The 25,908-nt window shown below is 43.7% G+C and overlaps 1 protein-coding gene across 1 annotated transcript in view; it reads right to left on the bottom strand.

Annotated features, from left to right (window-relative positions):
* The window catches only part of GCAT (glycine C-acetyltransferase), a 507,826-nt gene that overhangs the window by 253,550 nt on the left and 228,368 nt on the right, over positions 1-25,908 (bottom strand). The window contains exon 4 of the mRNA XM_044068107.1: positions 11,769-11,915. Coding sequence (XP_043924042.1) covers positions 11,769-11,915 — 147 coding nt within the window. The remainder of the gene's footprint in view (positions 1-11,768; positions 11,916-25,908) is intronic.

Consider the following 25,908-nt stretch of genomic DNA (forward strand, 5'->3'; position numbering starts at 1 on the left):
TGAGCATTTGAGCACTGTATATTAGAGATGATAAGTAGTGAAGAGAGGAGGGTAGCAAGATTTGGTGGAGAGCAGGAAAGCCTTTATGTGATGCAAGGACAGAGCCATGACTGCAAGAGGTGTGACTTGAGTGACTTTTTGAAAAGTGAGATAGATGGTGTTGAGGAGATATTTTGGGGGAGGTTATTCCATTCCCTAGCGATGGTGTGGGAAAAAAGAGATTTCCCTGCAGAATTATTGGCTTTGGATATGCAGAGCAGGGTTTTGTCGGATGAGCGTAGAGGACAATTAACTGAATATTGGTTTAGTAGTTGGTTTAGGGCTGGGGTTTTGTGGGGGTTCCTTATTATGTTGAAGGCAAAGCACTAGTTGATGGTAATGTATTAGTTGAGGAAGTTCTAACCACTATAGTTCCCTTAGGGCAAGACAGTGATGACTTCTAAAAGGGGGGTTATTGGCGAACTGTGCAATTTTATTGTAACATGATTCTAACTTGTCTATCTCTGTTTTCCTGTCATGAATTAGGATTGGTGATGCGTACATTAGGGTAGACAAGAGGCGGGTTTGGGCTATGGAGTTTCGTGCTTGGTATGATAGGAACTGTTTGTGTTTGTATAGCGTTTCTAATTTTTTATGTACCTTTTTAATGGTTTGCGAGATATAAACATCAAAGTGAAGATCCTTATCTATTTCATCCCCGACGAGCTTAGTATGGGGGAGGGGGAGATTGTGGTGCTGTTTTTGGAGGTGATACTGAAGGAAGGAGGTGTGGATTTGGATTTATTGGGGGTAAAAAGGAGTAATTTTGTCTTGTTGGGGTTTAAAATAAGTTTGATATCAGTAATCCATTGTTCCACAGAGCAGAAGGATTATTGGGTAAGCTTTTGAAGAGTGGCTATGGATGGGGCTGAGCAGATGAGTGTGGAGTTATCTGCGTGCTGTATAAGTGATGCAAGCAGGGTGGAGGCATGTAGTTTGTTAGTGAAAATGGTGACAAGTAGAAGACCTAGTATTGATCCTTGAGGAACGCCTATAGTAGTTGATAGTAGAAGTAATAGTATGCCTTGCCATTTGACTGATTGTTTTCTATCATAGAGATAGTTTTTGAACCAGGAAACAGTGGAGGGGGCAAAGGACATGGTGGATAAAGTGTCTAAGAGTAGGTTATGGGAGACCATGTCAAATGCTTTAGATAGATCTAGGAATACGGGCTGATACGAAGTTATTTTTCTTAGTTGGTTAACCTGGTCGGTAAAGGAGAGAACAGCAGTAGTTGTACTGTGGTTTGGGCGGAAACCATGTTGTGTGAGGGAGAGGAGATTATGTGAGGTTAACAAGTGCATTATCTGGGTGTGAATACATTTCTCTAGGAGCTTGGAAAGGGGGGATACGATAGCAATGGGCCGGTAGTTTGATTTTGATAGTTCATAGGAGTTTTCGCCCTTGTGCAGGGGAATATATGACACTTTCTGGGAAATAATATATGACACTTTCCATAGTTGGGGGATGTAAGCTTCTTGTATAGAGCTGTTTATAAGAATTGAGACAGGGTAGGCTAGTGACTCTGCAGCTAATCTTAGGAAATTAGTGGGTAGACCATCTGTTGTGAGAGTGGGGGGGTTTAGTTTAGAGAGAAGTTTTCTAACTGTGGAGGTAGGTACAGGTGAGACTGTAAAGGTGGGTATGGTGTTTTGATTTACAGTTGGGGTGAAGTTAGTTATTGTTGGATAGCTGGGTAGATAATGTGAGAATAGATTCTGTGAAGTGATGGTTAAATTGAGAAGCTATGCTGTCATAGGTTCATAGGTAGATACTAGGCTATCTGCCCTAAGGCATTTATAAGCCTAGCCAGAGTGTATTTGGCTTCCGCCTCCCTATTAGATTAACCTACTGTGCCTCTGTAAAGTAGGTCACAGAAGGTACCCTTTTAAGATTAGTTTACTGTGCCTCTGACTAGCAGGGACACAGAAGAGATCCCAGGGGTGAATTTGTGATTTCCCATCCACGCGTCAAGATTTCACTTGAAGAGGGTCAGCGAGGGGCTATGTCTAACATGAATTGGGATTCTATTCCAGAGTGAGGGGAGCCTCTGGGAAATGAATCTGTCCCTCCAGCATGTCCTATTTATTTTTGTGCTGAGGTTTAGGTCCCTGGAGCGTGTAGCTCTAAGGGACTTGGATTTTTTGAGGTGGAGCATGTCCATTAATTCTGGGTTTGACATGGCTTTGTATGTCAGGCATAGATCGCCTCTGAGTAGGCGGTAAGCAACTGAGTAGAGCTGGAGTTTCTTTAGTCGAGCTGCATAGGACATCTGTTTGTAGCCCATGATCCTCTTGGTGAGGTACTTTTGGGGTCTCTCCAGTTGCTGCAGGTGTCGGGTAAGGTACATCCCAAAAGGGGCACTGTATTCAATTATGGGCCTGATGAGTGACGAGTAGAGGGGCACAATGACCTCTCTTGATCTAGATGCGAACCCTTTCGTGATAAGGTGGGTTATATAGAAGGTCTTTCTAACCACTTTGGCAACGTGAATTTCAAAGGAGAGATTACTACGTTGGTCCCCAAATCTCTAATTACTTCTTCCGTACTTAATGGATTACCACCTATGTGGTAATTTGTGGGCACCTTGTTTTTTCCAAAGGGGATGACTATGCACTTTTTAGCATTTAGCTTGAGGCCGTGGCTCTGGCACCAAGCAACCGTCTCTGTGAGACCCTTTTGGAGGATGCTTGTGTCAGCTGGAGATTCGATTATGGCTCCCAGTTTGCAGTCATCTGTGAACTTTGTCAGCCATAATCCCCCCGTGTTAGCCTGAACCTTAGAGAAGTATATACCGAACAAGAGAGGTCCCAGAACTGAGCCCTGTGGGACGCCACTTGTAACTGGTTTGGATTCGGACATGGCACCTGCGATTCTGACCATGTGGGTTCTATCTCTGAGCCAGTTTGCAATCCATCTTGTGATATAGGGGTTGATATTTAAGCTGGTAAGCTTATTTATGATGCCCGAGTGGGGTATTGTGTCGAAGGCTTTTGCGAGGTCCAGGTAGGCTGTGTGGACTACCTTGCCCTCATCTATGGCTTTGGTAACTGTTTCAAAGAAATCAACTAGGTTTAAGAGGCAAGATCTGCCCTTAACAAAGCCAAATTGGGTAGGGTCCAGTGTCTGGAGGCTCCCAATGTCTTTGTTTATGAGTTCCATGATAATACGCTCCATAGCTTTACAGACCAGACTAGTCAGGCTTATGGGGCAATAGTTTCCGGGGTCTGTTGTGGCACCACCTTTGTGGAGTGGGACCACTGTAGCAGTACGCCATTCTTTGGGTACATATCCTGTAGTAAGGCTAAGTTTGAACAGTGACTTAATGTGAGGGTTCAGTTCTTCTTGTAGCTCGTGTAAGACCCAGCCTGGGACACCGTCCGGTCCCATAGATGCTGTGTTTTTTGCTTTGGAGAGGGCAGCTTTCACCTGTGCATCTGTGATGTCAGGGAGGTTACATTGGGTTGGGATAGGCATTTGCTCCTTTGGGGGGGAGAAGTTCGGTATTGGTGCTGGGAGCTGGCGTGGTAGTTTTGCCGGGTTTTAGAAGGGTATTGATAGCCTGCCAGAAAGTACAGTTTTGTACCTACCATAAATGTAGATGTTCGAAGATCCACATTGCTGCAGTCCTAACACTTGGGTAGTCCGCTGTCCCAGTCGGCCCGAATACCAAAGTATAAGGCTGACGTCGGTCAAGACGCATTATTCTGACGTCAGGACGTCAGGGTACAAATGCGCATGACCGACGTCATATCCTCAGTCTTTTCTTGCCCCAGATGTCAGAAGACCCTAAAAAGATAAGGCCAAAACCAAAAAACACCAAACCCTCCTGTACCAAAAATATGTACAATATATACAAATTTACAAAAGTACAACCCCACCCACACAACCACCCCTAAACACAGAGGGGAAGGAGGGAGGGGACTGCAGCAATGTGGATCTTCGAACATCTACATTTATGGTAGGTACAAAACTGTACTATGTTCTTCATCTCACATTGCTGCAGTCCTAACACTTGGGTAGAATCCCAAAGCAGAGGTAAGGGAGGCTGGCAAATCATAAAGAAGCTGGAGCTGACAACATGCCCTGCAAAATAGCCGTGGCAAAACCAGCCCTAGATTTAGAGTAGAGAGGAAGGTGGTAATGCTTAGAGAAAGTATGCACTGAACTCCAAGTAGCTGCCTCCAAAATATCCTTAGTTGCCACCCCCCTTAGGAATGCTGTTGAAGTGGCAGTAGCCCTAGTGGAATGAGGCCTAATCCCAGCTGGAATCTCCTTGCCATGATGGGAATAACAAAATGCAATGCAAAACCCAATCCACTTAGAAATTGTTTGTTTTGACACAGGCTTGCCCTGAGAACTCAAAGCAAAAGAAACAAACAACTGTTTAGACTGCCTAAAATCCTTAGTCCTGCTTAAATAATAACGCAACTGCCTGTGTACATCTAAAGTGTGCAAAATCTTTTCCCCTTATTTTGGGGATCTGCATAAAAGTAGGTAAATGAATAGTTTGGTTTAAAGCCACACTAGAGACCACCTTAGGCATAAAGGAAGGATTAGTCGTAATGATACCCTATCCTTATGGAAAATCAAAAGGCTCAACCGCCATAAGGGCCTGCAATTCAGAAACCCTTCTTGCAGAAGTAATGGCCAACAAAAAGCAGTCTTCCATGACAAGTATTTCAATTCAGCAGTAGCCGAGGCTCAAAAGGTTGCAGAGTAAGTTTCTCCAACACAAAATTGAGGTCCCAAGCAGGAGTAGGAGCTCATTGGGGTCTTATATTCTTTGCCCCTCTAAGAAATTGCTTGAACAAAGGATGAGAAAACAATGGTGGGTCACAATCATAGTGAGCTGAAATTGCTGCAGCATGAATCTTAATGGAAGAGAAAGACAAACCTTTGTCCAATAACTCAGTAAGATATTGAAGAGCCACACTCAAATTAGGCTCAGAAACCTCCAAATCCTTTGCTGCACTCCAAAATAAAAATCTATTCCATTTTTCGTACACTTTCCTTGTACTAGGTCTTCTGGCTTCCATAATCACATTCAAAACTTGTTGAGGAAGTTGAGACCTGCTGTGGTTCAAAACAGAATATGCCAGGCTGTTAGATGAAGAGAGTGAAGCTTGACATTGAGTAGATGACCGTCCCTCTGAGACAATAGGTGTGGAATCAAAGGTAAAGGCCATGGAGGCTTCCTTACCAGACTCCTCAGTAATGGGTACCAGTGTTGCCGAGGCCAATCTGGAGCTATTAAAATCATCCTTGGCTTGTCTTGTCTGACCTTTAGGAGAACCTTTGGGAGGAGAGGCAGAGGTGGAAAGGCATACACATGAAGATTTTTCCAACTGAAAGAAAGAGCATCCACTTTCCAAGCTGTGTGATGAAACCTTTCGTGCAAAACTTTGGCAGCTGGTGGTTTAGTGGAGAAGCGAACAGATCTATGTCTGGAGTTCCCCATGACACTGTCAATTTCGAAATACATGAAGATCCAGTTTCCACTCGTGGGGATCCATGATTTGCCTGCTTAACACATCTGCTAAGGAGTTCTGTGCTCCTGGCAGAAACCTTGCCTGAAGATTTAGTTGCAAGCTGAGCGCAGTCTCCCACAAAATCATTGCTTGCCTGCATAGAGGATAAGAATGTGTTCCCCTTGTTTGTTGATGTACCACATGACAGTTGTGTTGTCTGTTAGAATCAACACCTGCCCTGGAAGAAGTAACTCCTTGAAAGCCATTAATGCAAACTGGACTGCTAACATCTCCTTCATGTTGATATGTAGATGCTGTAGTCTGGCAGGCCACTTGTCTTGTATCCACTTTCCATTCAGTTGAGCTCCCCAGCTATGTCTGAGGCATCTGTCGTTAGAATCTGACTCGCCTCTGGCCGGGTCACAGAGAGTCCCTTGTTTAGGTGACATTCCTGAGCCCACCACAAAAATTCCTTTTGAATGCAAGGTATTATTTGAATGACAGTGTCCAAATCCTGGCAGTGCTGTGTCCATACATTTTTGAGATACCATTGTAGCTTCCTCATATGCAGTTTGGCATTGGGAAGCACCAGAATACAAGATGCCATGAACCCTAAGGCTTGAAGGACTGTCCTTGCAGTCAGCCCGGACTGAAGAGATAGTTGATGGAAGTAAAGGGAAAGATTCTTTTGTTTGTCCGGGGTTAAAAAGGCCATCTGGGTTGCTGTATTCAGTCTCACACCCAGAAAGCACATGTCTTGAGAGGGTACTAGACTGGACTTTATTTCGTTCACAGAATACCCCAGGCATCTTAGCACTGCTATCACATATTCCAAATGCTGAAAAAGGTCTTCCTTTTCTTGAGCCAGAATCAGGCAGTCGTCCAAGTAAGGATAGATTTGTATTCCTTTTAGCCTGAAGTAAGCTATCACTGGAGCCAGAACTTTTGTGAATACTCTGGGCAGTAGATAAGCCAAAGGGCAATGCAGAGAACTGATAATGGGAATTCCCAGCTCGAAAACGCAGATACTTCCTGCAACTGAGTCTGATAGGCACATGAAGATAAGCCTCCTTGAGATCTAAAGTTACCATCCAGTGATCTTTTCCCAGCAGAGGTAAAAGCTGTTGTAACGTCAACATTTTGAACTTGGGAATGTCCAGATAAGTGTTGAGGATAGATAAATCCAAAATTGGTCTCCACGCGTTCCCCTTTTTTGGTACTAGGAACAGGCGAGAATAAAATCCTAGGCCCCTTTCTGGCACAGGAACCGGCTGAATGGCCCCTATTTGGAGTAACAGAGAAATTTGCTTGTGAGCCTCTTTTCTTTGTAGAGAAGGAATGTCTGGCATGCCTTTGAAAGGAGGCAAGGTATGGAAATAAAACCTGTAACCGTGGTGAATGATATCCAATACCCATCTGTCTTGGGTAATTAAACTCCAATTTTCTTTGAAAAGTGCCAGCCTTCCTCCCAAAGGTGCTGCCAGACGAGAAGGCTCTGGCAGCTGAAAAGGCAGGTCATTGGGCCTGTTTACGAAAGGACTGACCCCTGCCCACACCAGAAGACTGAGCAGGTGAACTCCCTGTTCTAGGCCTAAAAGAACCTTGAGCTCTGCCCCTACCACGTCTAGACCTACCCCTAGACTGGGAATCATAAGAAGGATATGTCCACCCCTTAGTAGGCCAATTTCTACTAAACTTTGGAGGCTGGACCTGCAAAAAATCCTTAACAGTCTGCATAGACTTAGCCTTGTCCTCCATTTTCTTTAAAACTGCTTCCACAGGCGAACCAAACAACACATCAGATTGCAACGGAGCATCTAAAATCCTTGTCTTAACATGCTCAGCCAAATACTGATCCCTCAGCCAGGCGTGCCTGCGAAGAACAGAACCAGTGGCAGCCACCCTCGAAGAGGCCTGTACAGCATCAAAACCACATTGCAAAGAATGCTTACCCACCTGTTCAGAAACATGAACTAAATCCTGCAACTCTTTACACTCAATACCTTCGGCCAGAGCATCCACCTTAGACTTCAATTGTGAAAGGAGATAATTTTGGTATTTTAACATGTGGAACTGGCAATTCAAAGCCCTCATGGCTAAAGTGGAAGAAGTATACACCTTCTTTCCCCATCTATCCAAAGCCCTTGCCTCTTTATCAGGAGGAACAGGATTTTTAACAACAGAAGCCTTAACACCTTTAGGCCCCTGAGACACAGTTTCTGGGTCTGCCCTAGGACTCTTAAAAAGATACTTATGAGCTTCAGGCACCCTATAATACCTATCCGGTTTAACTGGGGCAGGAGGCAAAGAATCAGGATTCAGGAAGCCTCAGCAAAAACACCTTCCACCACATCCAGAACAGGAGGTATAGCCAAAGGCCTATGCTGGGGTAGACACAAAAATTCCCTAAGCCTTTTCCTGGAATCAGAGAAATCTTGACCTTCCCATTTAAAATGCTCCCTCATGGAATGAAGAGTATCTGAAAAAGAAAAATCCTCAGGAGGAGAAGCCGAAGGAGTAGAATCATCTACATCAGAATCAGAATAAGGAGGATACTCCTGCAAGTCTTCAGTCAAGACTCAGAAGCCTCCGAACACTGCTCAAAACTCTCAAGCTCAGGTTCCACCCTAGGCCTCTTATCAGGAGGGGGCATAGAACCTCTAATCATAGTAATCAAATCCTCTGCCATTTTAAGCATATGTTTCTTAGGCAGAGACCCTGAAGAACTAGGAGAGACACCCACTGAAGTTAAACCTGGCCTGCCTCTCGAAGAAGCCTTGGAAACAGAAGGGGAGGGCCTAACCACCTTAGGAAGGGAGGGGAGAACAGCTACCTGAGAAGCCCCTTCAGCCTGGCCTACCTCCTGAGAGGACACATCTTGTAACAGTAAAGTCTCTCCCTGAGATTCCAAAGAAACTTCAGGCAGAACCACCGGCTCCACCAAGCCCTCTAAAGAACCGACGTCCAGGACAGACGGTTCTTCCAACCTAGGCTTCGCTGCTTTGTCCTTGCGCTTTTTGGGCCCGCGGCGCCGGAGCATCCGGCATTTTATAATTACAACGCTTCCCAAAAACTAACCTGGCACAGTCTAATCTTCTCTTTATAGTGCGTTTGTTAAATCTAGCACAAGAGCGACAGCCAACAACGTCGTGCTCAGGCCCTAAGCAAGGTATACACAAGGTATGGTAATCCCTATGAGGTATCTGTTTCCCACAAGAAATACAGTTATTCACTTTTTCTGACATCCGGTTAAATACTGAGGCAAGAAAAAAACAAAATATTCCCCAACGGGGTACTTAGCCAACTTTGATTCGGTCTGAAACTCCCGACTTCAGAAAATTTCAGAACGCCAACCTGCACTCGCAATACTGCTTCTGCATCGGACCATGCGGCAAAAAAGACTGAGGATATGACGTCGGTCATGCGCATTTGTACCCTGACGTCAGAATAATGCGTCTTGACCGACGTCAGCCTTATACTTTGGTATTCGGGCCGACTGGGACAGCGGACTACCCAAGTGTTAGGACTGCAGCAATGTGAGATGAAGAACATCTTTTGGGTTTTTTTTGAATGTTTGTTTTGGATGTTTAGGAAGTAGTTTTGTTTATCTATTTTTGTTTGTTTTTTGGCCCGATTCCGAAGTTATTGATACTTTTGTCTTTCTTGGGTAGTGTTATTTTTTCCAGTTCTTCGAGGCATTGTCTCTGCCTTTAGTAAGGCTTTTGTTGTCCTGTTTAGCCAAGGGAGATGGTTAACTTTAGTTCTAAGTTTTCTGATGGGAGCTAATATATTTAGAACATTCATAAAAGTACTATTGAAAAATTCAATAGCCTGGTCTAATGGCAGAGTTTTTAGTGGGAGCCAGTCACATTGCTGTAACATGCTGTTAAGGATTTGTAGCTTTACCTTGTGCTCATTTCTAGTTTCCTTATGCAGTATGGGTTTGGGTATATTTACTTGTTTATGAAGGAGGAATGTGGGGCAGTGGTCGCTCAGTTCATCTGGTAGGCAGCCCACATGATAGTGTTCTTTGGGGAGATTAAAGTCCAGTCGAGAATGGAAGTTCTTTTGGAGTTTTTGTCAACTCTAGTGTGTTCTTGGATTAATTGTGAGAATCCGAATACGTTAATATGGTTTGAGGGATTGTTGGAGTTGCAGGCTAGCCAGTCTAGGTTTAGGTCGCCTAGCAGGATGGTTTCTTGGGGTAGGTTGATTGTGGCCCATTGTAGTATCTCTTCTATTATAGGTGAGTTATTTCCTGGAGCAACATAACTGCAGAGGATGTTGATTCTCTTTGTGTTTTTGAGGGACAAAACAGAGCCTATTGTTTCGTCATTATGAATTTTTGGAAGTGGGGTTTTCAGAGGCTAGAGGTTAAGTGTATTTTTAAATAAGATTGCTACTCCGCCTCCCTAAACTATGATTGTTCAATGATATTTTTTACGATAATACGGTCTTTCAATAAAACAAACTTTTGATGCTATGTTTATGATGAATGGCAATTTGAGGAATGTGCCGTTTGATCAGTAAACATAGACCCAAGATATGACAGATATATATATTTTTTAAAGTAATTCCTGTGAAAGAGAATTCAACTAACACACCTGCTGCAATAGAGTAACCTTTTGCTTTACAACATTATAGGTTACAGGTCTTTCACAGTTTAGATATCATAAAGCCTCAATCAACTCACTTCATTGTTGGTCAGAAACCTTTCTTTTTTTCAGATGATCCAACATGAGCTCAGCTTTGCTTGCTAAATGATTGTTTGTTTTGCTAACCAAATCAACCCCGTTGAGCAAATCTAATTTCCACAGGGGATTCAAGAAGGAAAAGCATCCAAATTAAAAAAAGTAATAATAAATATATGTCTTATGACTTTAAAGGTCAAGCAGATAGTGGAAACAAAGCATTAAAATATAGCTAAATGCTTTATTATTGTTTTCACAATAATAAAGTATTAAAATATTGTTAAATTCAATACTAAAATACAAAACAGAAAGAGAAACAATATTTAGCATGCACATATTCAAAAATGTAAAAACATGTCTACAGTATAGTTAACTAGACACATTTTTAATATTTATGAAAAAGAAAGTAGGAAAGAATAAGCAGGATGAGCAGAGGAAAGGCTATGAAATATCATTAAAAGTTAATAGAGAGAAAGTAAAACAGAGTGAGGCAAATGCACATGAAGTAAACAATACAGAGGTAGACAGGAACAGGAAATTAGAAAAGTAAGAAATGCAGCAGATTGTGTACTAATAAGTTAAGCATATAAAAACTGTAGTGGAAGAAATTACTCTGTAGATAGTACTCCTCCAAATACTTGTGAAGGCCTGAAACATACAGATGTCCCCCCAACTCCCAGAAACCATTGGTAAACTTATTTCCATGTGAAATGTGGCAAGTTCATATACTGTTTAAAAAATCTAATGATTCAAAGGCAAGATGAAATGGCTATAGTAGGTAGTTAGGCATTATACATGTCCCAAGGAGTAATGTGAACTAGTTAGTAAATTGCCATCAGAAATTACCAAGAAGATGACAGTAGGTTATACAGACATGATTCCAACAAGGGGATCTTTCCCAGTGATTTCCCTTTTCATAGCAAGTTTCCCAGAGATGTAAGAAACTATATACAGTCCAGGAAAGATAACTGAAAAATGCTGCAATGAAATTTTCTTTTGTGGTAGTTTAACTACTTGCTGTGATAAGGCTTAAATAAATGGTTATTTCTGAGAAAGTCTCTGCAGGAGTGATTCCACTGAGAAAATGTACCCCAGTAACCTCCCTCTTGTTGAACCCAAGCTGAATGTATAAAGCCTCAGAGAAAGCCACAATGAGATTTGTAACTAGTTTTACTCTACAGATCCCAAGTGTCATTAAGGGGTAGATAGAGACATTCTATCTCAGATTTACAAAATATGACACTACAAATCTCTCACTGGGACAGAAATATACTGAATACCGTTGACTTTCTTTAAAGTAAGCTGGAATGTAGACACCCTACGATGAACATGTACATCCCTTCTACTTACTAGCTGAAAGTACGTACCTCTGATGTATACTTTTTGCAGTAATCCTTTTACAGTAATAAAAATCTACATGTCCGACAGGCACTACACATACTGGAACTGGTTTCCCTCAATAATCAGTGTGTATTCTCCTGATGTATTCTCCTGCATGCATTCAGGAACATGACCCTATGCAGATGTACACAAAGATATACACACTTGCTTTTGCTGTGGACAGTACCTGTGCTTCCTTCAGTTTATCCTCCAGGTCATTAAGGTCCATGTGCTTGTAGCGATACTTATTTGCTTTACAGAGCCTAATTCCATCAATGATAGAGGCGTGATTCAACTCATCTGACAGCACAGCATCCTCAGGGGTAAGCAGCACCTACAGAAATACAATAGACAAGTTCAGGTCCATCTCCAATTCCCTTCTTTTCTTACCACTGACAGAGCAGGGCAGCATTGTAGGACCTCTGACAACAATAACTGTGCTGACATGCCTGCTAGTTTTCAGGATAACAATTGTTATGTAAAAGGTTTGGTTTCCTGCCACATTCTGCTAAAATATAACAAGCAGGTGACTGTGGTATCTATGGGAAACAGGCATGTTGGCACTTGCATATATGTGTTGGCAACTACAATTCCTCTCACTCCTACTTAACATTTTGAAGATGAAATAATTACTTCTGAGATAAATATAAAGTCAAGACATTACGCTTGTATAAATCTCCGAGAGAAAAAAACACGCTGTAAATGGTAAGCAAATGTAATTTTTCCAGAAACAGACAGGAATTCAACAACCATTTACTAATAAACTAATGAAATTCAGATATTTCAGACTGCTATCACAACTACTCAAAAGGCTGGACACCCCATGATAGCCATAACAATTTTTTCTCCCAGCAGTTCACAAAAGGATTGCCCCAACTACAATCAATGTGAATATGACTAGGAAATCATTAGCAGAGGGTCTATACCTTCCCCCACTTTGTCTGCAAACCAGAAGATGAATGAAGAAAAGATTAGTGAAACATCTGTGTTGTTACGGAGCCTTGGTTTAAAGCTGCAGAAAGTACTCCAGCAGTGCAAGGCTACAGAATCTTCCACACATTTAGACCAGCAACAGCACAGACTGCCTCGATCTACGTTAGCAGCAAATACAACTCTAAGCTGGTTAAACAGGTCGTTGTCCTGGCGTTCATCCATGTCCAAGTCTCCGTAGACAAGGGTCCCTACCATATCTTGGCCAGCTACAGGTCATCCTCTATGACCCACAAGGCTCACAACTCTTACCTAGACCTACTAGAGGCACTCACCATCCAATAAAATACCCTGTTTATGGGAGACTTTAACTAACTACCCCTTTACAGACTAGGAAACGTACTCTGCCTCTGACTCACATGCACAATGTTTAAAAGACTTTATCAACACAAGCACTTTCAAACCACAGGATCAAACATATTAGACCTAGTACTCACCAGCATAGGAGAACGTTGTACCCCCACTCCCCCATTTCATGTCTTCATTGTTGAAGTCTGACCACAAAGCTGTCTCCTTTGAAGATCGTGGTGACTGTTTGGTAGCCGTTTACTTGTTCTTGGCTCTGGTCTCTCGCTCATTTGATTGAAGTAAATATCAGCCCAGAAAATGCAAATAACCCCTAAAAGTTAGGAACTATTTTAAAGCAAACCACATCCTATTAAGAGACAATTTGTCAAAATTTACACTAACCCCAAACCCTGAGAACACTGCTAACTATGCAGAATTATTTACAGAAACTCTGAACAAACGTGTAAATGGCTGCACTGAGGCTGCCAAACCTACCAGAAGTAAACAGTAAAACAAACCACACTGGTGGAATCCTTACCTTAACATGATCTATAACAAAAGAAAAAAGTCGTGGCCAAAATCAGAAAGAGCATTTCTCAGAGACAAGAGCTCTGTGATTCAACTAAACAAGAAATCAAGTGGTCTAAAAGTCCAGCAAGGCAAATTATGAGTTCAGGATAAACTTCCAGACTAAGGATAATCACAAGGCCTTCTTCAGCTATGTTAAAAAACTTAGAGGTAATACTCATCAGTGTGCAGAACTGGTGGTAAATGGCACAACCTTTACTGTCCAGGGTGACATAGCAAATCAACTGACAACTTTAGCCCTAACTTCACTTTTCAGTCCCCCCACTACCTCTCTGAAATCTCTTCTAACATACACCCCCAACTATCAATGGGGAATAGGCCCTGGAGGTGCCCACTCAGGCCAAAAAACTGCTTCAGTGAGCCTGGATAATATCCCCAATTGCCTCCTAAATAGCCTAAAACATGACCTAACAGGACCACTTCAGGCACTCTTCAACTACAGCCACATAACAGTTTGTGTATCAGGTGAATAGAGGGAAGCATTGTCATCCCTTTTCATATGGATGGACCTTCAACTAACCCCTGGGAACTACAGACCCATTAGTCTGACAAGTCTAATATACAAAGCAAAGATAAACAAGGCCATTGGCAACCTACAGACACTGGATTATCCCAGTTTGGCTTTGTTAAGGAAAGTTCTTGCATATTTAACCTTTTATACCTCTTTGAGAGGGTCACCAGGGCTATGGATGAGGGGGAAAACAATGCATACAGCCTGCCTTGACCTGGCCAAGGCATTCAACACAATACCCCACTCAAGTACTGTTGACAAACTCTTAGAACTAGGCATAAATCCCTACACAACTTGCTGGATTGACAATTGGCCTACAGATAGGACCCAAGAAATCGGGATTGGTGAGACCACCTCCACCATGAGACCAGTAACTAGTGGAATACCCCAAGGCACTGTGTTGGGCCTGCTCCTGTTTGCTATCTACTTCTTGGACCTCAAGGCTAATGTCAAAGGCCTCTGGTTCACCAAGTTCACAGATGACTGTAAACTGGGAGCTATCACAGATTCCCCCCATAATGCCAACATCCTACAGGAAGGTCCAACACAAACAAATGACTGGTGCGAAAACCACAGATAAAAACTCAATGCAAAGGAGTGCATTATATTACCCTTTGGTAAATAATCCACTCAAGCTAATTACTTCATCAATAAAACACCCCTAACAGCCGACCCAATAGTTAGACATCTGGGAACACATGTAGAGAATAATCTGGCTTTTGACCAATACGTAGCCAAGATAGTAAGAAACTCATTCTATGTCACCCAAATCATAAGCAAGAGTATGGCATCCAGGTCCAAAAAAGTAACAGTACCATTCTACTAAGCCCATACCAGACCCATCATTGAGTACAATACCCCCTTTTGCATGTATCTAACCAGGCACTTGCACCAGTTGGAAGGTTCTTCACCAGGAGAATTCAGGGTATGAATAACTACACAGATTGCATTAAGGTCCCATCTCTGTACTGAAGTCTCTTACAGGTTATGGAGGGGTAATCTATGTTTAGCTTATAAGGCATCATCAGATCTAGCTCTGATGGATTTCTGGTATATCCACAAGGGAAACCGCACCCGAAAATACAGTTGTGTACAATCTTACAATAGCAGTAGATGTCCTTCTCTTCACTGTTGCAGTATACTTTACAATAGGGATCCCCTGCCAAGGATAGTCCAACATCTGGCTAGTACACCAAAGCCTATAGATCTTATAGGCATCTACGTCACATGTATGCTTCCCGCATAAGGTGCAGGGCATAAAGGTGATGTACGGATGAAAACACTCAGAACTGAATTGCCACAGGTGGAAAAAAGTACCCTCAGGGACAAAAGAGAAAGTACAGTTTTGTACCTACCATAAATGTAGATGTCCGATAGGAATGCATCTGCAGTCCTTACAAATGGGTTGTCCTGTCGTCAGGCAGCCCCTCGGTCGGCCGGATTCCAAAGTCTGGGTCTGGCCTCGGCTGGTGTCGCACTTCACCCGACGTCATAGCTGCAGTTATTCGGGTATAAAGGCATCAGCCGACGCCATTTTCCTCAGTGTTTCTTGCCCCAGATGCCAGGTGCCCTCTTGGAAGGCTAAATTTGGATAAATGCCAATGATTCCAAATAGTAGAGAGCAAACACAAAAATAAGCATGTATGTACATATATACAAACAAATACACCATAATAGATTCCCCAGCTAGCTATAAGATGGGCAAATACCCTAGAGCACCACAGAGGGAAGGCGGGTGGGTAATCCTGACTGCAGATGCATTCCTATCGGACATCTACATTTATGGTAGGTACAAAACTGTACTATGTCCTTCAAGGATGCATCTGCAGTCCTTACAAATGGGTAGAATACCATAGCCAAACTGGGTGAGGAGGAAAAATAAAGTTATGGTGTAGTTAGGATCCCTTGCAAAACAGCAGTGGCAAAACCTGCTCGGGATCTAGAGTATAAAGGCAAATTATAATGCTTGGCAAATGTATGCACGGAGCTGCAAGTAGCAGCCTCTAAAATGTCCTTGGTAGCCACTCCTCGTAAGAAGGCTGTGGTAGTGGCTGTAGCCCTTGTAGAGTGAGGCCTGATGTTCTCTGGAGTTTTCTTTCCATGGTAGGAGTAACAAAATCTGATGCAATTTCCTATCCACTTGGAGATTGTCTGTTTTGAAATTGCTTTTCCTTCCCTTCCTGCTGAATATGCTACCAGTAGCTGGTCAGTTTTTCTATTGCCCTTGGTCCTGTCCAGGTAGTAGCGTAATTGTCTATGTACATCCAAGGTATGCAGCAGTCTTTCTCCCCTGTTCTGTGGGTTGGGGAAGAATGTAGGTAGGTGGATAGCCTGATTTAAAGAAACTCTGGAGACCACCTTAGGCATAAAGGAAGGATTTGTTCTCATGGACACTCTATCTTGATGGAAGATCAGGAAGGGTTGTACTGCCATTAATGCCTGAAGTTCAGATACCCTTCTTGCTGAAGTGATTGCCAGCAGGAAAGCAGTCTTCCATGATAAGTATTGTAATTCTGCTGTTGCTGCTGGTTCGAAGGAGGAAGTGTCAATTTTTCTAGCACAAAGTTCAAGTCCCATGCTGGCAATGGTGGCTTCCTAGGAGGCTTTACATTTTTAATTCCTCTCAGAAACTGTCTGAGCAGAGGATGTGAGAAGACAGGAGGATCCAAGTCGTATTCTGCTGAAATAGCTGATGCATGAATCTTGATGGAGGAATAGGACAGGCCTGTGGAAGAGCTCTGCCAAGTATTACAGGATGTTGGCTATGTTTACCAGTGACACATCTTCTTCTTTTGCAGTACTCCAAATGAGATATCTTTTCCATTTTGCTGAATAATTTTTTTTTGTTGAGGGTCTGCGGGCCTCAAGGATAATGTCTTTAACCCTTTGGGATAAATTTGGGTTAATTGGTCTTATGCAATGTTCCAGGCAGTCAGCTGCAGAGTTTTCAGGTTTGGATGCAGATTGTTGTAGTTGTTCTGTGTTAACAGCAAGGGAACCAGGGGTAGTGGCCATATTTGTTCCCGAGACATGCTCCTCAGTAATGGGTACCAATGTTGCCTTGGCCAGTCTGGAGCTATCAGAATGATCCTTGGACGGTCTTCTTTGATCTTCAATAGCACCTTGTGCATCAAAGGAAGTGGTGGGAATGCATATGCTGTCAGGTTTTTCCAACTGAAGGATAGGGAGTCCACCTTCCAAGCAAGTGGGTGGTACATTCTTGTGCAGAATTTCTTTAGCTGGTGATTGCGTGGGGATGCAAATAAGTCTATTTCTGGAAGCCCCCATTTTCTTGTAATGGTTTTGAAGATGTCCGGATGCAGCATCCATTCGTGGGCATCCGTGGTAGTCCTGCTTAATATGTCTGCCAGAATGTTTTCTTTTCCTGGTACAAAAATTGCTTTTAACTGAATGTTGTAGCTCAGGGCCACATTCCAGAGGTCCAGTGCCATCCGGCAAAGAGGATACGAATGTGTGCCTCCCTGTTTGATGATGTACCACATAACTGTGGTGTTGTCTGTCCTTATCATCAATTGACCTTGTTGGAGAAATGGTCTGAATGCCTGAATTGCCAGTTTTACTGCCAGCATTTCCTTTAGATTTATGTGTAGGTGCAGCTGGTCTTGAGTCCATAAGCCTTGTATGCACTTGTCCAGCATGTGGGCCCCCCAACCGAGGTCTGAAGCGTCCGTCGTGATGGTTTGGCTTGGTTGAGTACTGTGGAAGGGCAATCTGTGTTTGATTGACAAGCCTGAGCCCACCATAGGAATTCTTGCTTCAGGCATGGAATAATTGGAATCTGGGTTTCTAAGCTGTGCTTGTGTTGAGACCATAAATTCCTTAGGTACCACTGTAGTTTTCTCATATGCAGTCTGGCATGAGGAACCAATATTATGCAGGATGCCATGAAGCCCAAGGCTTGCAGTACTTTTCTTGCTGTCAGATGGTTCTGCTTTGTTAATGCCAAGAAGTAGAGAGGTAGCTGCTCCTGTTTTTATACTGTTAGGAATGCCATTTGCTTTGATGTGTCCAACTCTGCACCCAAAAAGGTTATTCTTTGGGATGGTATCAGCCTTGATTTTTTTATATTGACTGTGTATCCCAGGGCTTGTAGCAGGTAAATGACCCTTTGTAAGTCTTCTGCTAGCTTGTTTTTGTTGTCCGCTTGTATCAGGCAGTCGTCCAGGTAGGGGTAGATTTGGATTCCCTGAAGCCTGCAATGAGCAATTACTGATGCCAGGCATTTCCTGAACACTCTGGGCACAGTAGATAAGCCAAAGGGCAATTCTGAGAATTGATAATGCTCTGATCCTGCAAGAAATCTGAGGTATCTTCTGCAATTTGGTCGTATGGGGACGTGCAGGTATGCCTCCTTGAGATCTAGAGTTACCAGCCAAGACTCCTTGCCCAGCATGGGAAGAAGCTGCTGTAGAGTCAGCATTTTGAATTTTGGAACAATGAGGAATGTGTTTAAAGCGGACAGGTCGAGAATAGGTCTCCATTTGCTTTCTTTTCTTGGTACCAGGAAGAGTCTGGAGTAAAATCCCTTTCCTTGCTCCATAGATGGTACCTTTTCCACAGCTCTCATCTTTAATAATTGGGATATTTGTTTTAGAGCTTCTGCCTTTTGATTTGGAGGTAGGTTTGGCATTCCTCTCTTCCCTGGTAGAGTATGGAAGTGAAACCTGTAGCCTTGGTCTATTGTCTGTAAAATCCACTTGTCTCTTGTGATGTAATGCCAGTTTATTGAAAATAAGGCTAGCTTCCCGCCTAAAGGTGCTTCTAGTTGCTCCCTGGTAGGCGGTGCCAGAGCCAAGTCACTGTGATTGTCCTGTAGTTGTGGTGGTGGCTGTGTCCGTGGCTGTACTGCTGGTTGTTACTCTGCCACTGGCGCCCCTGTAGGCACCCTGGATTGGTTTCTGCCTCTTGAACGCCTATTCCTGCCCCTCTGAGCTCTGGATGAGTCGAGAAAGGACCAATTCATGGAGGGCCAATTCCTGCTAAACCTTGGCGGTTGGACCTGTAAGAAAGCTTTTACTGTTTGGACAGATTTTGCCTTCTCTTCCATCTTCTTCAGCACCTGATGTGCAGGAGAGCCAAACAAATTGATCTTATCCATAGGTGCATCTAATAGTTTGGACTTGACATGGTCTGGTAAGGCCTGCTCTTTTAACCATGCATGCCTTCTGATAACTGTGCCAGTTATGGCTGATCTAAAGGAAGCCTCCAGTGCATCATAGCCGCATTTTAAGGAATGGTTACTGACTTGCTGAATGTTATGTACCATTTCCTGAACAGATTTTTTATCTAATGATTCATCAGAGGACAGTTTTTTGGTTAACTGGTCTAGCATAAACTCTTGATACTGGATCATGTGGAATTGACAGTTCAAGGCCCTAGCTGAAAGAGTAGCAGAAGTGTAAACTTTTTTACCCCATCTCTCTAAGGATCTGGATTCCCTTTCTGAGGGGAGGGGGTTCTTAGCAGAAGTAGCTGCTACAGCCTTAGGTCCTTGGGAGATAGTCTCGGGATCTGCAAAAGAAGCCTTATACAAATGGTAATGTGTGTCCGGGACCCTGTAGTATCTATCAGGCTTAGCAGGGGCCGGAGGTAGAGAATCAGGAGCGGCACAAGCATCATTAAATGCATCATCTACAACAGAAAGAACTGGAGGTATGGCTAAAGGCCTATGTTGTGGTAAATGCAGAAAGGTTCTAAGCCTTTTTCTGGAGTCTGAAAAATCCTGGCCCTGCCACTGAAAATGTTCCCTCATAGCATGCAAGGTTTCCCCAAAGGAAAATTCCTCAGGCGGAGAGGCAGAAGGAATGGACTCTTCAGCATCAGAATCTTCATAAGGGGAGAAAGGAGCCTCTGGAGGTCAGAATCATCTGAATCATCAGAGGAATCATCTGTAGAAAGTGGCTGAGGGGGCTCTGCTCTAGGCCTCTTCTCTGGAGGAGGCTGAGAGGCCCTGTCTGGTTGAGGTTGGGATCCCCGGATTAAAGAAATGAGATCCTCTGCTAAACTAAGCATTTGAGAACTAGAGCTGGGCCTGTGAGAGGGGGTCTTAGCAGGCACAGTCTTAGTAGCTTTAGCTGCTTTAGCCCTGGCAAAGGCCTTAATGGACATGGCTGCAGGTGGCCTAGCAGCTCCATGTGCAGGGGTTGAAATATCCAAGGGAATAGTGTCAGATAATTCCTGAGAAACTGCAACAGCAGGTGGGTTTTCTGTAGCCGATTCCACCAGGTTGGAAGAGGCCTCGGTAGAAGGTAAGTTTTCGGCTGAAGGAAGAACCGCTTGCTCGGTTTCAGCCGAAACCGAGGCACTTATGTTGGCTTAACCGCGGTTTCGCCGAAGCCGCGACCGCGAGTGTCGGGTCCTTTTCCTTGGCGCTTTTAGACATTTGCGTAGTCGGAGGATCCGACGGCATAATATAAGCAAAATCGGAGCCGAAAAACTCCTCAGCAAATTCAGACCGACGCCTAAGCGCCCGCGGTTAAAAGAAGCACAGGCTAGACAAGCTGCTACGCCGTGGTCTGGGCCTAAACAGGGTAAGCAGTAAGAGTGGAAATCTTTATGAGGTATTTGTTTCTACAAGTTAAACAGTTATTCACTTTTTCTGACATCGGCTGAGGCAAGAAAGAGTCCCCAACGGGGTACTTAGCTTTTTAGAAGTCTTCGAAGTAGTATTCGGTAGTAGTAATCTCTGGTTCTGACCGACCGGCACTTGCGAACAGCTTCTGCTTCGGGCGCCACGCGGCAAGAAAGACTGAGGAAAATGGCGTCGGCTGATGCCTTTATACCCGAATAACTGCAGCTATGACGTCGGGTGAAGTGCGACACCAGCCGAGGCCAGACCCAGACTTTGGAATCCGGCCGACCGAGGGGCTGCCTGACGACAGGACAACCCATTTGTAAGGACTGCAGATGCATCCTTGAAGGACATCATGTACATCCAGAAGGAAAAGGAAACAAGGGCCACTAGGCCAACAGGGTAACAAAAGCACAGGGGCAGGGGCTAGGAAAGAGGTGGAAAGGAGGGAGGGAGTGAATACTGCAACAGTAAAGAGAAGGACATCTACTGTTAAGGTAAGACTTTACACAACAGCATTATGTCCTTCCATATCACTGTTGCAGTATTCCTTTACATACTAGAGCTAAGAAAAAGGCAGCTGGGGAGGAGGAAGGCACAGATGAACCTTCAACAAACCCATGCAGAACAACTCTGGCAAAACCTGCCCTGGCCCTGGAAATAACATCCAGTTTATAATGCTTAGTGAAAGCATGAACAGAGGACCAAGTAGTAGCATCAAGGATGGAATCAGTGTCCAAACCATTGCAAAGGGCACCAGATGAGGCAACCACCCTAGCAGAATGTGCTTTAATAGATGAAGAAAGACATTTGACATGAAAAGAATAACAAAAGGAAACAGCCTTAGAGATCCAGGATAAGATGGTTTGCTTGGGAACAGCCAAACAGAAATTTCTGGGATGAAAAGAAACAAAAGGTTGCTCAGACTTGTGAATTACTTTTATTTTATCTAAATAACACCTGAGCTGTCTATGCTGATCCAAGGTCTGAAGGACCTTTTCACTGGCAGACTGTGAAGAAGAAAACAAGGAAGGAAGGTGAATAGACTGATTAAGGGACAACTCATTGACCATCTTGGGCATATATGAAGGATTAGTTCAAAGAGACAGCCTGTCTCTGTGAAAAACTGAAAAAGGAGGAATAGCCATGAAAGCCTGACATTCAGGCACTCTCTTGGCTTAAGTAAGAGCCACAAGAACAGTTTTCCAAGTATTATGTTGCAAGGAAGCTGAAGTAGCAGGTTTAAAGGGAGCCCAAGTCAATTAGTACAAAACTGAGGTCTCAAGAAAGCGGAATAGATTTTGTGGGAGGCCTGAAATAAAGGGTGCCTTTAAGAAATTATTTGATCTCAAACCGTAAGCCAAAGGAGGATTCAAGGGCAGACAAGAAGAAATTGCTGACAGGTGAGCTTCAGCTGAAGAATATGCCAACCCAGCATGGAGCAGCTCACACAAAAAAGAAAGAACCGGAGGAATCTGCACAGAGAGGGGGTCTTGATGGCAAGACAGGTACCAGTCCGAAAATCCTTTCCATTTGGACATGTATCATTTTCTGGTAGTGGGTCTTCTGGCCTCCTGCAGAATCCAAAACATGTCCTCAGAAAATAAGTGCCTAAAAGGAATCAAAACACTATCACCCACAGTGTCATCTGATGAGTGGATAGGTGAGGATGGATAAGAGACTCCTTGTCTTGTGTGATAAGAAGCATCCAAAGTAACTTATGGTGAATGCCCCTGGCAAAATGATAAAGAAGGGAGAACCAATTCTGCCTGTGCCAAAAAGAGTTACTAGCAAGATTATGAGAGAGTCCTGCCTGATCTTGTACAGAACTCATGGCAACAGGGGAAAGGGGAGAAGAGCATACAGAAACAGTCCCTTCCAAGGAAAAGAGAGGGCGTCCACTTTCCAATTCAGAGGAGTTGGTACTCTTGAACAGAATAGAGAAAGTTGTCTGTTCAGAGGAGAGGCAAAAAGATCTCCCTGAGTAATACCCCACTGATGGACTATGTCCAGAAACGCATCTTTTTGAAGCATCCATTCATGAGCCTGTGTTCTGGACCTGCTCAAGAAGTCTGCCACTAGACTGTCCTCTGAAGGAATGTAAACCACCTGAAGAGTTACTTGATACCTGATAGCAAGATCCCATGCCTGAAGAGCTAATCTGCAAAGGAGATTCCCCACCCCCACTTGCTGAAGTACCACATCACAGTGATATTGTCTGTGAAGACTTTGAGGGGGCTGGGGTGGAAAAGGAAATAAAAAGCTTGTAGAGCCAGAACCAGAGCTCTCACCTCTTTTATGTTGATATGGTCTGACCTTTAGAAGGCCACAAGAATCTCCCTACCCCAAGTCTGAGACATCCATTAAAAGTTCCTGAGAAGGAATCGCAGCCTGGAAGGGAAGCCCCGGCTTGACAGAGTTGCTGAATCCACCACTGAAACTCAAGTTTGAGACAAAAGTGAAGGAACAGGGAACTTGAGGCAGTGGCAATGTTAAAGCCACACTGATTTAAGGTACCACTGAAGCTTCCTCATATACAGTCTGTCAAGAGGAAGCAACGGAATAGTGGGAGCCATAAATCCCAAAACCCTGATAAATTTCCTGGCCATGAGAGAGGACAGAGGAAGGAGAGACTGCAAAAAGATTGTCAGAGACAAAACCTTGGGAGCAAAAAGAGAAGCTAACATGGGAATAGTCTGAAGCCTGCATCCGAGAAAAACATGATCCTGGGAAGGCAACGGAACTGATTTCTTGAGATTTATGGAGAACCCCAGACTGAAAAGACAAGTGCTAAAGTGGAGATCCTGCAACAGACTGCTGGGAGAAGGAGTTTGAATGAGCAGGTCATCCAGATAGGGATAAACCTGTATCCCCCAAAGCCTGCTAAAAGCAATGATGGGAGTGAGGCATTTGGTGAATACCCTTGGGCAGTAGAAAGGGCAAAGCAGATAACTGAAAATGCAAGGAAGAAATAGAAAAATAGAAAAATTTCCTGGAGAGAGTGTGCATGGGGATGTGAAGGTATCCATCCTTGAGGTAAAGAAAAACTAAAAAGGCCTGGGGGAAGAAGAGGAAACAAGGTCTGAAAAGACAACATCCAGAAAGAAGGGAGCTTGAAAAAGGTGTTGAGCAGAGAAAGATCTGGAATTGATCTCCATGTACCCTTCTTCTAAGGAACCCAAACCATTCTGGAGTACAACCCCTTCCCCACATGGGTGGATGTAACAGGATATGCTCCAATTTAAAAGGGACTGCAGAACCTCTAGGAAATGAGAAAGCTGTTCTAGTGGAGGTTGAGGAATGCCTTGAAAAGGGGGAAGGGATTTCCAAATCATGAAATACCCCTGAGTAATAATAGCACCCAAGAGTTTGAAGTGATCCAATGCCGATGTGGAAGAGACAGAAAACGGTAGACAGACAAGGGGACCTGGCCAAGGGGAAGAGGAGGTTAAATGTCAAATGTAGGCAGGTTTGTCTTGAAAAGAAAGCTTCTGAGACAAAGGAGCCTAAGTGGATTTAGCAGAGGGAATGCAACTAGCTCACTTAGCTTTAGGAGATGGGAGAGTCTGCCTATGGACAAAGGCGGACTTAGAAGGGTAATTCCTCTGGAACTTGGGGATGGGGAGACAAAAATATGTTTGAGTTCCTACAAGGCCTTACCCTTATCCTGGAGGGACTTAAACATGTCAGCAGAAGCTGTCCCAAAAATATTTTTGTTATCCAGAGGTGCTTCGAAAAGCTTGGTTTTAATATCATCAGGTAAAGCCTGAAGACAATGCCAAGAATAACACATCATCACAGAACCAAAAGCAGCAGCCTTGGAAGAGGCACCAACTGCAGCACAGCTGCATTTTATGGAGTGAGGAGCAACCTGGGAAGTGGACCCAAGCAGCAGAGCAGCTGAAGCCTTCCCATCAGAATCAGGAAGGAAAGGCACCACCTTAGCTACCCGAGAAAGAACAGCCAAAACACACCTGGTCATATGGGTCTGGTAATTAACAGCCCTAAAAGACAGGATGGCAGCAGTATAGACTTTTCTACCCAAACTTCCCATAGCTTCACTGTCCTTATCTGAAGGAAGGAGCTTAGTAGACAGTAACAGCTTAGAAGGTTTATTAGAGGAAACTGAAACCACTGAAGGATCAGCAGAAGGGGATTTATACAAAAATTGCAATCCTTAGGCACCTTGTAGAACCTGTCAAGTTTCTTATAAGCCAGAGGAAGGGAATCAGGAGCTACAGAGGCAGCAGAAATGGTGTTCCAAAGGGCTGCCAAAACAGGAGGAATAGCAGATGGCTTAGGAGACTCTATTGTAAAAGCTTATAATAGCTCTTTTGAATGTCAGAGACCTGGGAGTAATCCTATTTAAAGTTTTCCACCATATGAGCAATAGTATCCCCAAAGGACAATTCATCCAAGGGGGTGACGGGGCTCAAAGAATTCTCTTCCTCTGAACTACAGTCTAGAGGGTAAGGAATTTGTGAGGAGTAAACAAAGGATTACTCCCCAGACTCCAAGTCCTCAACTGAGATATCCAGTTCCCTAGGCCTCTTAACAGAGGTGGCAGACCAGGGAGGAGCAGCGACTCACATCCCTTGAGGAGGCTTCAAGGCAGTTAAAGCATTGAAGAGACCCTGAATGAAATCCTGCCATTCACAATGGGGATCATTAGCAACAGGGGTAATATGTTTAACTTTCTGCTTCTTCCTGAACATGATGTCTGCCCTAAGGATGCTTGGAAGTTCACACCCTTGGCAAGATCTGATAATTGTAGTAGGAATCTCTTCCTTCAATAAAATCTAAGGAATCTGTCGGCCTCTCAAAAGTAATCAGCCAAGGTTCTTCCTCAATATCCAAAACAGACTTGGAAAAGCCTCCAAGAATGTGCGAGAATTGAGATCCATGATGGGGTCACAGCAAAGGAATCTAAGGCAAGCACTGGATAGTCTTCAGGGTTTTCACTACTTTCTAGAGAAATGTCTGGGGGAGGCAGGACAGTAACCAGATTAAGCTTTGTCTGTTTGGCCTTCTTGGCAGATGACTGACCTTCAGGACCAGAAGATTCTGCCATAGCACCCTAAGCCAACAGTTTAAGTCATTGGTTCTCAAGGTATATGGATAAGGAAGATAAGTGACTACGCAGGATCTTAGGGACAGATGCTTGATAGAGTACAATGTAAGGTCATGGGAAGCAAACAAGTGAATAAGGCACTTGCCATGACTGTCTTTATGGGGAATCTGCCTCTTACACTGACATTTTCCCTTAATGGATAAGATTAACACAAATACACTACAAAACTGAAAAAGGAGAGAAGAAACCCCAGTGGGGCAATTATAAGATGACACAAAGATGATGGC

This window comes from Protopterus annectens, chromosome 1.part0, assembly GCF_019279795.1.
Source record: "Protopterus annectens isolate FY-2018-M chromosome 1.part0, PAN1.0, whole genome shotgun sequence".
Classification (NCBI taxonomy): Eukaryota; Metazoa; Chordata; order Ceratodontiformes; family Protopteridae; genus Protopterus; species Protopterus annectens.